The 15,912-nt window shown below is 34.7% G+C and overlaps 3 protein-coding genes and 1 long non-coding RNA gene across 4 annotated transcripts in view; 2 read left to right on the forward strand and 2 right to left on the reverse strand.

Moving 5' to 3' along the window:
- Nucleotides 1–2,352: 2,352 nt before the first annotated feature.
- RhoGAP71E (Rho GTPase activating protein at 71E) lies at nt 2,353–9,864 on the reverse strand. Its single transcript, XM_011300498.1, has 10 exons — nt 8,856–9,864; nt 8,701–8,761; nt 8,242–8,513; nt 7,956–8,157; nt 6,699–6,861; nt 6,495–6,572; nt 6,110–6,267; nt 5,462–5,587; nt 4,676–4,820; nt 2,353–3,570 (listed from the first exon to the last, which is right to left on the reverse strand). Exons 1-10 carry the CDS (start codon nt 8,966–8,968, stop codon nt 3,236–3,238), a joined length of 1,653 nt encoding a protein of 550 aa, XP_011298800.1. The 5' UTR covers nt 8,969–9,864; the 3' UTR covers nt 2,353–3,235.
- Nucleotides 9,865–10,524: 660 nt separating this feature from the next.
- Nucleotides 10,525–11,102, reverse strand: LOC105263964 (uncharacterized). The gene is made up of 3 exons (XR_891946.1): nt 11,016–11,102; nt 10,773–10,932; nt 10,525–10,686 (listed from the first exon to the last, which is right to left on the reverse strand). It is a non-coding gene; the product is annotated as an uncharacterized lncRNA (long non-coding RNA).
- egh (beta-1,4-mannosyltransferase egh) lies at nt 10,705–15,201 on the forward strand. The gene is made up of 3 exons (XM_011300499.1): nt 10,705–10,775; nt 12,102–12,907; nt 13,014–15,201. Exons 2-3 carry the CDS (start codon nt 12,110–12,112, stop codon nt 13,584–13,586), a joined length of 1,371 nt encoding a protein of 456 aa, XP_011298801.1. The 5' UTR covers nt 10,705–10,775; nt 12,102–12,109; the 3' UTR covers nt 13,587–15,201.
- Nucleotides 14,895–15,912, forward strand: part of LOC105264038 (SCY1-like protein 2) — an 11,253-nt gene continuing 10,235 nt past the window's right edge. The window contains exon 1 of the mRNA XM_011300612.1: nt 14,895–14,918. Within this exon, the coding sequence (XP_011298914.1) occupies nt 14,895–14,918 (24 nt within the window). The remainder of the gene's footprint in view (nt 14,919–15,912) is intronic.

The raw sequence follows: 15,912 nt of genomic DNA on the forward strand, positions 1-15,912 counted from the left end.
TCGCAGAATTCATCGGAATCTAAATAGACTTCTGAATAGATGCGTCTTTATAATTTCTCTATAATCTTGCATATCCCATTATTATTATTAAAAATTTCACATTTTCAATTTTTGTTACTAGCATATTTAATAGCTACATCAACAAATCATAATTCAATTTTTTTTTCTGCATCTCCAATAATTTATGGAGTACAACGGATTTAAAAATTGAATTGTTAATAAAAATTGAACTGCTAGTCTTTCGAGCCATAAACAAAACAATTCGGAATGAGTGACGAAAAAATTGAAATTCCGTTAAAGGGCTGTAAAAATTATATTGCCAAATAAATAAATTTTGAAAAATGGGAAATAAAAAATTAGAGATTGGAGTAAATAAAAGTACATGTGGAATATAAAAATTTTGTCTGTTTAATTTGTTTTATTCATTAATGCCTATTTTATGGGAATAGGAATGAAAATTCAAACGAGATATTAATATTTTATTCCATTAACAATAAAAAATGATGGAACACAAATGATTATTGTTGTGGATTTTTAAAATTTATTTATCTCCTTACACACACTGACTCAACAAAATTTCACCCAAACTACTTTAAATGCAAAATTGATTTGTGTCCCTTGTACATTCCTATTAATTCATTACAAGAAAGTAATAAATTCGTATTGTAAATAGTAATAAACGTAGAGCAAGTGAAGTTGAATATTTCATCAATTCTGTATAAATAAATGGGATTATCATCCCTAAAGGTGGCGTTTCGACTAATCTTTTATCCATTTGTAACTTTGGCATTTTTTTGGACCACAAAACACTTCGATGAAGTTTATGAAATAAATGAAACTGCTAGATATTGTCTCTCTCTCTTAAATCATTAAAAAATCATCTATTTATCAATTAATCATAGAAAATAAAACGAATTGGTACATGAATTATTTCAGTAATTATGGTCCTGAAACCAGTCTTGAAGTTAACTCAACAAAAAAAAATCACACACTCATTTTTATTTTGTTCTGCCCTATTATTCTTAGAAAACTTGTTCACATTATAATTCACATTATAATAATACCAGTAAAATCCGCTCTGAACAGAATATCGAACTTTGTGGATCGAATTTATTCTTCAATCATTCATTGAGAGTCGGTAATTGACAGGGATAATTGAGTAATCACGAAAGATTTTTTCAATCGCCGCAGAAAAAAAATTATCCTACAAAAATGTCAATGAAAATAAATAAAAAATTGACAGACCATCAAAGAAAACAATCAATAGTGATTTTGCACTAATTAACGGTAACACGATTAATTCATTTAATTAATTTTCCACTGGAATAAAAAGAATATCATAATATTTATCGGAAGAAAACTCTTTGGTGCAAATAATAAGAAAAAAGAACACTGTGGGAATAAAAAAATGCAGTAATTACGGATAGAATGAAAAATATTCGGTTAAAATATCACTCTCTAAAAGGAAAATAGGTGCAGCATCCATTTTAGATACTGAAATTACCGTTCGTATTTAATTGATGAATTATAAACCAGTAATTTGTTTGGCTCAGCGTACGTGAAAACCAATTGTGCAGATAAATGTAATTGTTATACGTCAATGAAAAGTATAAAAGTTGAAATATTTATAAATATCTCTTGATTACGTACTCACAATTTTTCATACATTATTTACTGTCTAACACTTATTAAATTTCGCAAGCATACATTAGTCGTAATACAATGGCTATTAAATATTGTAATGAAAATTCATTATTCCCTTTTATATTAATCTCCTACGTCTTTCATTCTATGATCAAATGAACTTTAATATGCAATTGCAATGAAGAAACTCAATCCTATTTATGCAAAATTTTTTTAAATAATAAATGTATATATTGTATATTTATGTATAAAAATTGTTGTCGTGAACAAATTATTCTCACATTTTAGCGTCAGATGTGATAACGGAGAAATGATACAATAAATAAAATATGAAGATTAACAACTATTTTGCGATTAATACTCGTTTGAAATTATTTATTTACTAGAATTATTAGTTTTGAGTGAAAAAACGATTCGAGTGCTTAAAAAAATATAAACCGATATTACGGGGTTTATCATTTGATTAAATAATAATCACAAGTGAAATACGACTAGTGGAAGAATAAAAATGCATTTGGAATGATGCGAGTTTCACGAATCTGTATTAAATTAATAAAAAATGACAATATTAATGCAAAATTTATAAATATTCCGCAAATATTTAAAAAAGGCGATTAGCTCATAAAATCAGCTAAATAAATTCCCCTCAATGAATAATTCACCTTGTCATGAATTTATTAAAAATAATAATTTACTTTTGAAGGCTTTATCAAAATATTTAAAAAATTATTGACGATAAAAATGTTTTGATATTTTTCATTTATCGATCTTAAACCTATTGGTTCTAGAAATATTCGCAGAGATTCGATTTTCAATCCTTTGTTATAGGATATTTTCAAAATAATAAAAAAAAAATCGTAAACATTAATTTTTTTGGAATGAGCATATCTGCCTAATTTTTCCAAGAGTCCAACCGGATCAACACCGGACAATTAAAAAAATCGACGATTATTTGACACACACAGTGAACATTTACGGATTAATGAACAATTACATTAACGTCGTCTCCCATTATATATCATTGGAGCTGTTTCGTTTACATATTTATTTCGTCGATACATCAATGGTTTAAGCGATGCGAAAAAAAATTTTTTACCAGTCCTGAGACTGATATTATGATATCGTCATGGTATCTGGAGGGAATCGAAGCAGGCGATGTTTTATTCCTTCTCCTTCATTCGTTAATTCAAAGGAATTTGTTTTCTCTCGCGTTTAATATCAAACTCAGTCGTAAAAATAGACAAGACAACAGAAATTAACAGACTATTCCGCAAAAAAATGATTTAATTGTTATCGAAAATCATTAGAATTCCATAATAAATTTCTTTGGTAATTATTGAAAAACATCCAGAGACTTTTCTGTAGAACATCTTTTAAATTTCATAGTCCCAGAATATTTTAATTGTTGGCTTATCTATTTTTAGGACAGGAGTGAATAATTTCCCTAATCCAATCGCTAGGATTTTTGGTAATTAATTAGGATAACTATTCGTCTACTTATATTTTTGAAATTTGGCATAGCTAAGTGTCTTTTTGATACCTTGGGTTAGTTTATTTTGAGTTAATTAATTTGTTAATCCTATTGTTTCTTTCATATACGGGGTTTATAGGTGAGAGTGACGTGGAACGTCTGGACATCCATTTCGGTGCAGTCCTGGGGGCCAATAGACATTTCTGCGGTTTTATCTACCTCATTCGACAGTTCCTCGTTATTTTTTAGAATTTTCTCCGCTGGCTGCTCAAGGGAGACTCTCTTCATCTTCATTGCCTCCAGAGAACGCGATTTTCCCGTATCATTTCGACATTTTGCACCGTTTTCCTTGTTCCGACGAGACGAACTTCGATGCAAACGGGATTTCTCTCGAGAGACTGTTTGACGAAGACTCGGACGTTTCACAGACTCTGCACTAGCGCTCAGACCTGTTGCTAATTATTTCATTGGCAATTAAAGCTTGAGAAGGCATTCCTATGAATTTCATTCTTCAACTTTTACTTTCAGCACGATAACGCGCGTGAGAGTAAAAGTTTTTTTTCATTAATCCCATGAAATAGATTAAATTTGCGGTAGCAATTAAAATTCGAATATCTCAGTCCGATCGCAGATTGATCATCTAAATTAATAATCGCCTTGTCAAAAAGCACTTAAAGGTAAATATACAGTAGATTCACGCATCAGATAATCCCATGACCGCAAGTGTAACGACCCATTAATCTACCCCGGAGAGATTACAATCGTAAACAAACAAGTAGACAACGCCTTTTAACGATTGTTGTGACAGGACGAGGATCGTGTGACCTTGAGGATTGCAGTGTAAAGGATACAAGTGCTTATTCAAATCATTTGAACGTATCGATTGGTATTTTTTCATCGACAGCCGAATTAATTAAGGGTTGCAATGTTCTCACCAGCCAGAAAGAATTCCAGAGGGCGATTTTCTCCAGAAATTATTAATTTTTCCAGAATAGGGTATATCATAGAAAGCTTTGAATGAGATATCAACTGCATTCTTCGAAAAGTGTCAATTATTCGCCTGGACTTCACCCGATTAACTGTGACTGTACAAAATCAAAAACCGATTTGAAAAAAAGTTGCCCTCTGGCAGCTCTGCCAGTCATGCATGGGTCTAACCATCCATTTGATTGCATTCATACATATTTGTCGTCCATTGTTTATATCCACATGTTTTATGGGACCAGATACCGTAACATTCACGCCGTTGGTCGTGGATAACGCAAAGAGCAAAAAAGGGTATTCAAATATTTTTCTATCGCCAACACAAATTTTCAGGAAATAAGCAAAACACAGAGGAGTAGGCACGATCGATTTGAGCGAAATTTTGCTGTAATATGGAGGAGGGGGTGGAATGGGAGGAAGGGGTGGAATGGGAGGAAGGAGAGGAGGGGGTGGAATGGGAGGAAGAGGAAGAAAGGGAGGAAGGGGAGGAAGGAGAGGAACCGGGTGAATCTACTATACATTAACGGGAAATATCACTGAAATCAATGAATCCCTTCCCCTTTATAATTTTCTTACCGATATTCCCCGACGACGAACGATTGGATCCCCTAAGAATGTGTATAGCTGTTGGATCGCTATCGGTACCAGCTAATCTCTCCCCAACAGGTGTCAAAAACCACTCAGATCTCGTGCGCATTCGTGCAGTTTGCCTCTCGTGCACCTTGAATCCATCGCAAAAATTCACCTCTTAGAACGATTAATCAATGAGCAGATGAACAATAAATGATGACGGCAAGGGAATCAATCGATTTATTTAGGGCACCTTATGAGTAACGAAATAATATCTGGTGATTAGCAATATGAATACAGTACATGGATTCACAGAGAAAAAAAATATATAAAATGGTTTCATGCGGATGAGAGTAATCGGTACTAATTCATAAATAATACATAAATTCAAGAGGAAAATAATCGACAAAAAATCGAACGGATACAGATCAATTAACACTACAATGAATGAGGTAACAAAACAATAAATCGCATTCATTGGAAAAATGCAGTCTTGTTTATGTAATATCATCGTGATTCGATTTCAAATGATATTGTTATACTGTTTGGAATGCAGATCGATGATAGTGTCGTGTTGAGGTCTCAGAATCGTCATAAGACATCGGTTTCTTCTTATTTCAATTTTTCTTTTCTCACATGATCTATTCAATTTGAACTCTATGTTATCGTAATTCAGTCGGGAATTTGGAATCGTTATGAATATCTTCTGTCGTAAAACGGTGGTCTCCCAATATGTCATGGACTCGTTTGTTATTCTTGTTGGGATGATCGTTAAACTTCGCCAATTTTTACCTGTGGCAGATAACTGAGACTCTTTGTGCTCTCAGCATAACGATTTACTGCCCTCAGTTCGTCCAGTGTCATTATGTCTCCATGGCGTGAATGATGACTCCCGTTGCTCGATGATCTGCTCGACGCCTGAAATTCAAGTTTTTTTTATTTATTTTTGGAATTCAATTCCAGTGATTGATCACTCGGTTTCTGATAGATTAAATTCGCCAATACTTTTTTGGCCGAATTGGTTAAATCGCTCGACGGACGACGAAACTTCGAACATCGTGGGTTCGAGTCCGCCCTGGGGCATTGGCATTTTTAATCTTTCGGAAACCGTCGAACGGTAGTCTAGACACCAAGAATCATCGAAAAGTGTTACAAAAAAATATTTCTCTCAAGAATAAAACAAGGGAACAATTTTCCCGAATTCATTCTTAAATTCCATTTTTTTTTTACATCCTGAGATAAATATATATTTTTCAATAGCTTGAGGAGAAATTGTCGTTCCGTTGTGGCATTCTATTTGGAATTCCTCAGTTGTTTGCAATTATCATAACTGTTTTCCATTTTACAAAGCAGAATGCTTCCTTTAAAAATACAACAACAGATTATGCAGCTCATGGAGTTTGTTTGTTCCCACTGGGTATTCTCCAAGAATTTTATTACCTGAAAGAGGCCGTTCTCCTCGAGGCTCACTGACAACCTTGTATAACTCTCCAGAAGAGTGTTTTCTGGAATCATTCCTAGGGATGACGTCAGTTCTATAGTCTCTGGAACGTGGATGAGGGCGGGGGTCGATTGGGATTCCTCCTGATGTGACATCGCTGAGGAAAACAAAATAAATGACAGCTTTTAGGAGAACAATCGCAAGAATTTTCAGTCCACAGGTTTTTCGAATGAGGGATAAGTAATTGATTAATTAACGATTGAGTCAGTCGGCAGTGAACTCTCGTAATTTGATCGATTACTTCTAGTCATTTTTTTCAGTTACTATTTTGTCAAGAAACGACTCAACCACTTGATGACCTCCAATCAGATATCCAGTACTTACATTCTAAATTGAATTTCAGTCCCCATCGCTCACACTCGTACTGCAGCCATGTTTTTTCTGCTTCCAGCGATAATTGTCCTGGAAGTAGAATGTATTCATTGCAAAGGATTTTTAAGAACATGAGAATAAATTTCAGGAATCATTTGACCAGGACGAGCTGTAGTCGGAAATTATTATTAATTAATCACCTTTTTTTGTACTTACTTGATACAAGAGAATCCGGAGGGTATCGGAAGCTAAATATCCAATCCTCATCGACCTTCAGAATTCGTCCGGTAATTCTCGCGTAGAATTCATAGTTCTCCCGTCCAAACAGATTCGACACCCCGAAATTATCGATCATAAATTTCATAACTCGAGTTGCAACCTGAGTTGAATGAAATTTCAATATATAGAACACTGAATATCTGGGAATAAATATATTTACTCCTTGATAATAAATGAGCCTTTTACTTCAGAATGAATTCTTTCCTTTGAATCCTTGAAATTCAAATTGGTTTTAATATTCATAAAGAAATTCTGAATGTTGCTGTATTTATTATTATTTAATTTTCAACCAGCGAAGACTTTCATTCGGAAGCAAAAAGTGAAAATTCTTAGCGTTTCATGAGAAAAACTGAGAAATCTAAATTACGTAAAAGAAAGCGAAACTATGAAGCCATGCAGTTTCTTTATCTGTTCAATTAGCGCATGGATTATGATATTGTTCTCGCTATTTTCATAGCATTTCCGTGAGATTGATGATGATAGGAGTTGAAAACTTACGGATACTTCCGCCTGGCAGTGACAGTAGGCAAACACAGAATATTCAGAGATGTGATAACATCGAGATTGATAAGCACATGCTTTTTTCGGTTAATGATTTGTGCGGGTGACAAAATAGATTGACATTTTAACAATTATTCGACTCTCCAAGAGGAGATTATCACATTCTCTATGAGAAAAAAGGCTTGAGGAATTGCTCCACTAGTTTTTTCATTTATCGAGATTCCCCAGAAAGTAAGATCCGACTGTTAATACCCACTGCAAGTTCTATTAATTCATAAACTTTCTAACAAATGCATTAACTCAACAATTGAGATTTCAACGGATTAAGATTTCTCTCAATGTTTAGTAATGAATTTATCAGTATAAATCGTGATTAATGGTTCCTCCGGATTTGTTAATAATATACAGAGAATAATTCAGTGATTTAATGAATGTGATGATGAGTATTTGTTCAGCGCTCGACAGCCAATTGTGTTGTAAGTGCAAAATTTTGTTATTCTCTAAACACGAGTTCAGTAGCGAAATAATAAATCGCAATTCAACTGGAAAATCAATCTGACGTTCTGTTCTGAGCAGATTAGATTTTTTGAGTCTGAGTTTATGCCAGATTTCCGAGTAGAATTGACGAAATGTTTCTTTTCATTCCTGAATTTTGTTTTTATGACCAAATTTTTTTATTTGTCTGAATTTTACCTTGAACCTCAGGACATCTTCCATTTTCGCTGTTTTTCCATCGCTCACGCAACTCTGGAAAAACGATGGAGCTACAGAAACACCTAGTGCTTCACTCGACATTCCAGTCCTCGCCCTGTCACTATTAACTGCAACTACCCTAAACGTCCCGAATAGTAACACCAGGAGACGTTGAGTGTAAATTGGCAATGAAGTGATTAATCTAGAACCAAAAAATCGATACATTATTATTAAAGATCGAATTACTATTCCAATTTCGTTTGAAGATTTTTTAAAATAAATTTACCTATGGATCTGGTCCCTTTGTTGCTCGACACTGTCTAGTTGAATTACTGTAAACAATTGCTGTTCACCCTCGCGACCGAAGACGCCACCAGGTATTTTACGCAGGAATTTCTTCAGTACACTAGCAATTGTGTAGACACTGAAGTTGTCGATGTTAACTAGTCGTCCGGTTTGAAGGAAATGTATCAATTTTTTCATGTTGCCCTGATGACCTGGGGCTCGGAACACGTCCTTTCGCTGTGGTGCCTCTTTATTCAGTTTCAAAATGAGAACCTAAAAATATCGGGCAATCAAAATTAATAAAAAATCATTTCATTGCTTGAAAAAAATCCAGCACCCTCTGAATTCCTTCCATCAAAAAACGAAAAAATTACTTATGAGTAAAAATGAATAGACACCCGCAGAGTGAATATTCTAATTTTATTATAAAGTTATAATAATTAAATAATTCTGTAAGTACCAGTAATGGGCCTGGAATATCGTTCTTGCAGACTTCATCAAGTGGAACCCCAAATTTAACTCTGTAACAGAAAAAAAAAATAATCGTTGAAGACTGGATAAATAATAGATTGCATTAAAAAAAAATCATTATAAACTTAAAAAAAAATCACGAACTTGTCGAGTCTTCTTGGATATGGTGGAACCGAGCTGGGGTGTCCACAACTCGTCACAACATTTCCAAGGGTAGCAGCCCTCCTGTGCATCCTCTCAGTCCACGTACTCATCATTATTCCCTGATAAATGCCTGAACAGTTGCTCACAATAAAAAAAAATCAGCCCTCTCCACCCAAATCCTCACAAATCACGAAAAAACTCAATTTGTGGAATCAACTGATTCCATCAATCCTGAAGCTCGTGTCTAACGTGTGCCTCCTGTGCATGACAAATCAGACAGGGGCGTGTAAACAACGCATACAACAGCTTAACCTAAGTGACCGTAACCCGACGGTGCACTGAGATTTATCCGCAATGAAAATCCAATTATCCGACTAATTGCTCGCACATTTTACCGTTGCTCACGAATTATTATCTCCACTCCTTTCATTTTCACCATGATCCACACGACTATTCACTATCACAACCGATTGATTACTGATCAGCAATTAGAGATGATCATGATTTTAATAAACAATTATCAAGAGAAATTAATCGATAAGTGTTGAGCTAGGGACAGACGCTCCCGCAGTTGATGAATTTTTATGGAATTGAATGATGATTGCTGGACTTCCTGTTCTACCACTGATCATGTAAAGCCTTGGGAATGTACACCAATACCTCAATTGCACACCATAGAAACTGAAATAAATGCACAGAGTCGTTTCATTTTACCAGACGTACACACGCAATGAGTGAAGTAATGCTCTGGGCACATGTAAACATATACTATCGTACTGGAGAAATTTAAGTCTCGGTTTCCAGAGGTGGGGACCAAAGATATGAGTGCAAATTCGGTGGAGTGGGAGTAATTCTAAGTTATAATATCCCCAGTGCGTCCATAACTACATATCACTGATGTAAAAACCACTGGGTTTTACTCTCTTTATTATTTTTTCAGTCCTTTTATTCTCTCTTTACTCGAATGCTTGATTAGACTATAGTGCAACGACTGTCAGATTGGCTTGGGCTTCCTCCCACTTTATGTCTCGTCCTAATTCAGGTAATTTCAATTATTCAGGACGCACCCGGGGAAGTCCCCAGAATTCCCCGGGAATTCCCTAGTAGAGCTTGTCACACCTGTCGAGCGGGAAATATTCAAATCCATGAATTTTATTTGTAAATGCTCTCAGGGAGGAATAAATCAAGATTAGGAGATAATAATATTTATTGAATAATAATATTTATGAAGACAAGAAAAAAAGATTATAATTTATTTTATTTATATCGGGAATCTGCAATAAGTTGAAATTAAAAATGGCTAATGGTTATTGTTTATAATGATTTTGCATTTCGACGAGAAATAATTTATTGATAAATATTCGATTTTTTTATTTAAAAAATATTTCAATTTAGAGATTTCAAATAATCAATAAACCACTAGATCATGAATTCCATTTAAAACAATCCCAAATTATTTCCAAAGAACAACAATTGAACTAGCGCATAAATTAACAATCCATCTACAACATAATTATGATAATATAATTATTATGACAATAAATAAATACTTTAATGAGAATTCACCGATAATTTAGTAAAATAAAAAAATGTATGAAATGACACATTTTTCAATTTAAAATATATTTCAATTGATATTTAATATTTTATTTATAAAATTTTTGTTCCATCGAAACCTACTCTAATATTTCCCCAATTAATGAATAAATGCACAAGAATTTTAATCGTACAATTAGGTAATAACGATTTATAATGTACATGAGGTCATTCCTCACTTGCATACGGAGGGATCTCTGATTGGTCTTTAAAATCTCCGCCTCCATGTCGATCTCTGATTGGACAAGAGAAAAAAAATTATTGAAACAGAGACGCCGCAAAGGGATTGAGGTGTGTGCATCCAGGATATCGTGCTCTTACCTGGTAAATAAATAAAAGCATTAGTTAATAACAATAACAATTATCTGTCAACCCCGGTGGACAATTTATCCCTCCATTTGACAGATAACCTAAAACTCCAGAAAAATTATAATCTGAATTCTACGAGTGGCGTCTTGGCGGTTTTCTCGACCTGTCAAATCTGTGAAATGGACAAAAGTAAAATAAATAATTCAGAGTAACTCAATTAATTCAATTTGAATTTTACGTAATATCGGTGTTGACCTTCGCAGGTGATTGTGGGCTTTTATATATTTTTTGGCATAACCACCAGTGCTCCCCGCCAAATGTTGCGGTATTTGTGGTTATAATATTTTTTGGACACTGCCCTGTCACGTGGGAGGGGATGAATCAATTTTTTTATTCGATTTGCTGTGGATTTGCGAATCGTCCTTTTGGGGTGGTGATAGCTTCTTCGGGGGATAAAGCAGTGGAAGTTATTTTGTAACTCGTCCTGTCTTGGATTGAAAAAAAAATTCAACTTTTTTGTATTGATTATCTAGGGGATGAATTTAGCGTGGCACAAGGGAGGTTTTTCGAGATTTGACAGGTTATGAAAATGACAGGAATAAATTATTTTTGAGAATTCGCTGCATTTGAGTTTTCTGGATTTTTTTTTAAGATGTCCAGTGGAAGGGATTTTATGGGTCTTTGGGGCAATCAGCAGAATAGTTATGACTAGTCATTAAGTCGTCAGTAATTTTACAGTCGTAGCTGTTAAAATTGTCGTACAAAGACTTCAATAACTAAAGATTAAAATCTGAAAAACGTCCACTGAAATTCCCAGAATGAATTTTCTGTCAAAAAAAATTTAACCGTCTAGGTCCCATCATGAGTCAATTCCCATTGAGAGGAAAAAGTTAACAATCGCCACATTTTAAACAATTTTTATTATCAATATTTACAATTATGCTGGAAAATTTAAACAGAAAATTCGATTCAATTAAAATTTAGAGTTGAAATATTTTTTCGATATTTTTCAGTAAATCGATCGACTGATATCGATCAGAATTCCATCTACAATAAAATTTTTTTATAGTCTCGACGCGAGACGTGTCCTTGAGTGAATTCCATGTTATCCGATTTATTGGCAATAAACTTCGAGATTGAGTTCAATTATTGGACTATTTGACGACTGCAACAATAAGAATATAAATAACAATGTCATTCGCATTGCTAAAATGTAGAATATAATCTTTAGATTTTCCAAATGGGATTTATTCCGAAGATTCCACTTTAATTAATAGAATCAGCTAAATGGAATCATAAAGTGAATAAAATTTATTGAAGTTCTTCAATTGAATTTTTCAGGAAGCATAATGCCAAGTAGTACAGCGAGACATCTGTCGCACTGCTGTCTCCTGGCAACAGTGATTCTGCTGTTCGAATATGTATCCGGAGCTCTGTTCAATCCAGAAAGACCAGAAAGAGATCCTTGGACAGACTACGGCCTCTTCGGGGCAACTCTCCTGTACTTACTCCGAGCCCTGACATTCCTCTCCTTCCCCCAGGTGATCTTTAATTTTGTAGGTCTCACAATCTACAACGCATTCCCAGACAAAGTCGTTCTCAAGGGCTCGCCCCTCCTCGCCCCCTTCATCTGCATTCGCGTGGTAACACGTGGTGATTACCCACAATTAGTGAAGACAAACGTCAGGAGAAATCTCAACAAATGCACAGAGGCAGGACTGGAGAATTTTCAGATCGAAGTTGTGAGTGATAAACCGATTGGTTTGACTCCACATCGAAGGATACGAGAGGTTGTCGTTCCCACGACTTACAGAACAAGTACTGGAGCACTTTTTAAGGCTCGGGCGCTGCAATACTGTCTGGAAAATAGTGTCAATGAACTAGCTGATCATGACTGGATCGTACACCTGGACGAGGAGACATTATTGACTGAGAATTCAGTCCGGGGAATTCTCAATTTCGTTCTCGATGGGAAGCACCAGTTTGGACAGGGTCTCATCACGTATGCCAACGAAGATGTTGTCAACTGGATCACAACTCTCGCCGACAGCTTCAGAGTGGCTGACGACATGGGAAAACTTCGATTGCAGTTCACAATGTTCCATAAACCGCTGTTCAGCATGAAAGGATCATTCGTTGTTACTCAGGTGAATCTTCCTCTCGACTCCTTCATAACTCCCCATTAATTCCCAACTGAAAGCCTCGACATTGAATTGAGTAAAATAATTTTGAATATATACTAATCTATTCTAGATGGCAGCGGAGCGTCAGGTGTCATTCGACAACGGTCTCGACGGTTCGATCGCTGAGGATTGTTTCTTCGCTATGAAGGCCTTCAGCATGGGCTACACCTTCAACTTCATCGAAGGCGAGATGTGGGAGAAGAGTCCCTTCACTCTCTGGGATTTTGTCCAGCAGCGAAAACGTTGGCTCCAGGGCATTCTCCTGGTGATCCACTCCAAAGTAATTCCTCGAAAGAAGAAGCTACTTCTTGGCATCTCTTGCTACTCCTGGGTGACCATGCCCCTGTCCACTTCCAATATCATCCTCGCTGGACTCTGTCCCATATCATGTCCCCAATTTCTCGATGTCATATGTGCTTTCATCGGTGCAGTCTCTATCTACATGTACATATTCGGTGTCATAAAATCATTCTCTCTTTACCGTTTTGGGATATCGCGGTATATTCTATGCATTGCTGGAGCACTCGCCACCATTCCATTGAATTTAGTCATCGAAAATATCGCTGTCATCTGGGGAATATTTGGGAAAAAACATAAATTTTATATTGTCAGCAAAGAGTTCAAACCACCTGTCACCGTTTAATTTCTTTTTAGTTGCAATATTATTACAGTACCTGTTGTTATTGTCAATTGAAAACAAGTGGTGGTACCATCGTTAAGTCGTTAAATCATGTACATCTTGTGGTTTGACTTCTTCAATTATCATTTTTGTGGAACATTCTGTACAAATTTTTCAAGCTTTATCGAAAATCCCACGTGAGTAACCAAAATCATCATAACTGATTTTTTTTTTTTGATCAGATGATTTCCGGGGTTTTTAGAACCACCGGATATATTCTGTTGATTATATCGGATATATTATATTGATTATATTTTTAAGGAGAGATTCCTATCGTTTGGAATATTATAATCGCTTCTCCGGTGAAGAAATTGTGAATGAAAAATAACGAATTTTTGAGTGATGATGAATGACTGAAATCAATGAGTGGAACTTGAGACATATCATAGAAGTGATTCTAGAGTGCATAACGAAAATTTCCATCATTGAGTGAGTTGACAAAAGAAAAGATGAAAGAAATGGAAAATTCATCGAAGAATTTTTTTGTTGAGAATTTTATTCTCTACTGAAAAAATAATCAATATTGTTTGTTTGTGTCTTTCACGATTTCGGTATTTAGCCTCGATCCGGTCTCTCCTTGATATTATTTCTTAATTACAAATACGTGCACCTTTCTTTTAACTTTAACAAGGTGTCTAGTCACACGAACGTAATTTATAACCAGACGAATTTGAAAAAACTCATGGTCTTTCATTTTCTGTAGTGACTGTCTTGATTTCACGACTGCCCAATGTTATGATTTCTGACTTTAAAGTTTTGCTTATTGTGCATGCTGACTTCCAATTATGTAATATTAATATTTGATTACGTAGGCAATATTGAAAATTATGGAGATTAATGGAAAAATTCGGTGCAGATGAATTTTTTTATATCTCATCAAAACTGACGTTTGATTATTGAAAAATCGCAGATAGCAATAATTTGAAATTCGATATCTTAGGGGAAGAGAAACTATCGAAATGAATAATTTTTATTCTAAAATTATTCCTCGCAAATTAATGTTTCTCCTTTGACTCATTCATCACGAGATTTTTCTTATCAGAATCAAATATTGAGATCTGTCAAAAATACTAGTTTAAATTTGTTGCACAAAATGAAAAATCTTTTTACACGCATAATTAAAAAATGTATAAATCATAAAAATGCAATGCATTTTTTCAATTTTGTGAGGCGTATGACGAGAGGCTTTTGCAATTTTTTATAATACTTATGAATCTCTGAGTTTATGCTCGGAGATATTTTTTACAGCGAAGAAATAGATTGCGTCGTTAGATGCAGTCCAATGAGAATTTCGATGTACGAGAATTTTTTTTATTCCTTCAATTATTGCAGAGATTGCAGCCTCAATACCGTAAATTCGTTTGATTTTTGTTTGGCAGTTATAGGCCTAATTTTCTAGGCTCTTAAGATAACTTTAGTGCCAGGCAATCAGTTTTTTAAGAATGTTGATAAATTTTTATTGACGTGATGTTAATTCCTGAGGATATAAAAACTATCACGAATTGTCTTTAATTATTATTGAACCAAATTGATAAATAAAAAATCGTTCCTCACCATATAATTCAATTTTTACACCTTACTTTAAATAATAATCAATTACCATTGTTTTAAAATTGAAACCAGTCACTTCATATCGAGAGAAATTTATTCCAGGTCGAGACAATTCAAGGTTTTTCAATAAACATATCTCCAGAGGTAATTAAATAATAATTTGTTCGTTACCGATAATGAATGATTCCTGCAAATAGATTATCATTAATTAAGAAAGAATAAAAAATAATGATTATTTCAGCTGACTCAAAATAGAACAGGATATACAAACTCTTAACAAACAAATTGAGATCAAAAATAAAAATCAGTATTTTTCAATAATAATTATCCTCAACTCTGAAATAAACCGAATCAAGTGAAGAAAACGCGTTGATCGCCCCTAGTCTCTTGAATGCCCTTCAAAAAACTTTTCCTTTCGGGTTTTGGATTGCAATCATTTCCCCCATCAGACCGAGAAAATGAATCTGTTTTGTTCAAATAAATTCGACTGCATCGAACGAGATCGGATGCATCACCATGAGTTGGTGGAAGACATCTGGCCAACATCAGATCATTCTTCAAGTTTTTCCTCATTCTCGCCTCCTTGGGACTGTAAAAATACCCAGGATACTTTTTCTTGTGCTCCTCGTCAACTTTTCTGGCGAGTGCATAGTATGACTCTTTAGTTTCGTTGGTCAAACCCTTCCACATGACTCCGAGCTTCACAGAAATTTCTGTGTTGCTGTCCCCAGGATTTTCC

The sequence above is a fragment of the Fopius arisanus genome, unplaced genomic scaffold, assembly GCF_000806365.1.
Source record: "Fopius arisanus strain USDA-PBARC FA_bdor unplaced genomic scaffold, ASM80636v1 scaffold00018, whole genome shotgun sequence".
Taxonomy (NCBI): domain Eukaryota; kingdom Metazoa; phylum Arthropoda; class Insecta; order Hymenoptera; family Braconidae; genus Fopius; species Fopius arisanus.

Coding starts and splice junctions, on each gene's coding strand:
- RhoGAP71E (XM_011300498.1), bottom strand. CDS start 8,968: ATGATGAGTACGTGGACTGAGAGGATGCACAGGAGGGCTGCTACCCTT. Junction 8,762..8,855: donor TATCCAAGAAGACTCGACAA/GTTCGTGATTTT, acceptor TTTCTGTTACAG/AGTTAAATTTGGGGTTCCAC. Junction 8,158..8,241: donor CAAAGGGACCAGATCCATAG/GTAAATTTATTT, acceptor TTTTGGTTCTAG/ATTAATCACTTCATTGCCAA.
- egh (XM_011300499.1), top strand. CDS start 12,110: ATGCCAAGTAGTACAGCGAGACATCTGTCGCACTGCTGTCTCCTGGCA. Junction 12,908..13,013: donor GATCATTCGTTGTTACTCAG/GTGAATCTTCCT, acceptor AATCTATTCTAG/ATGGCAGCGGAGCGTCAGGT.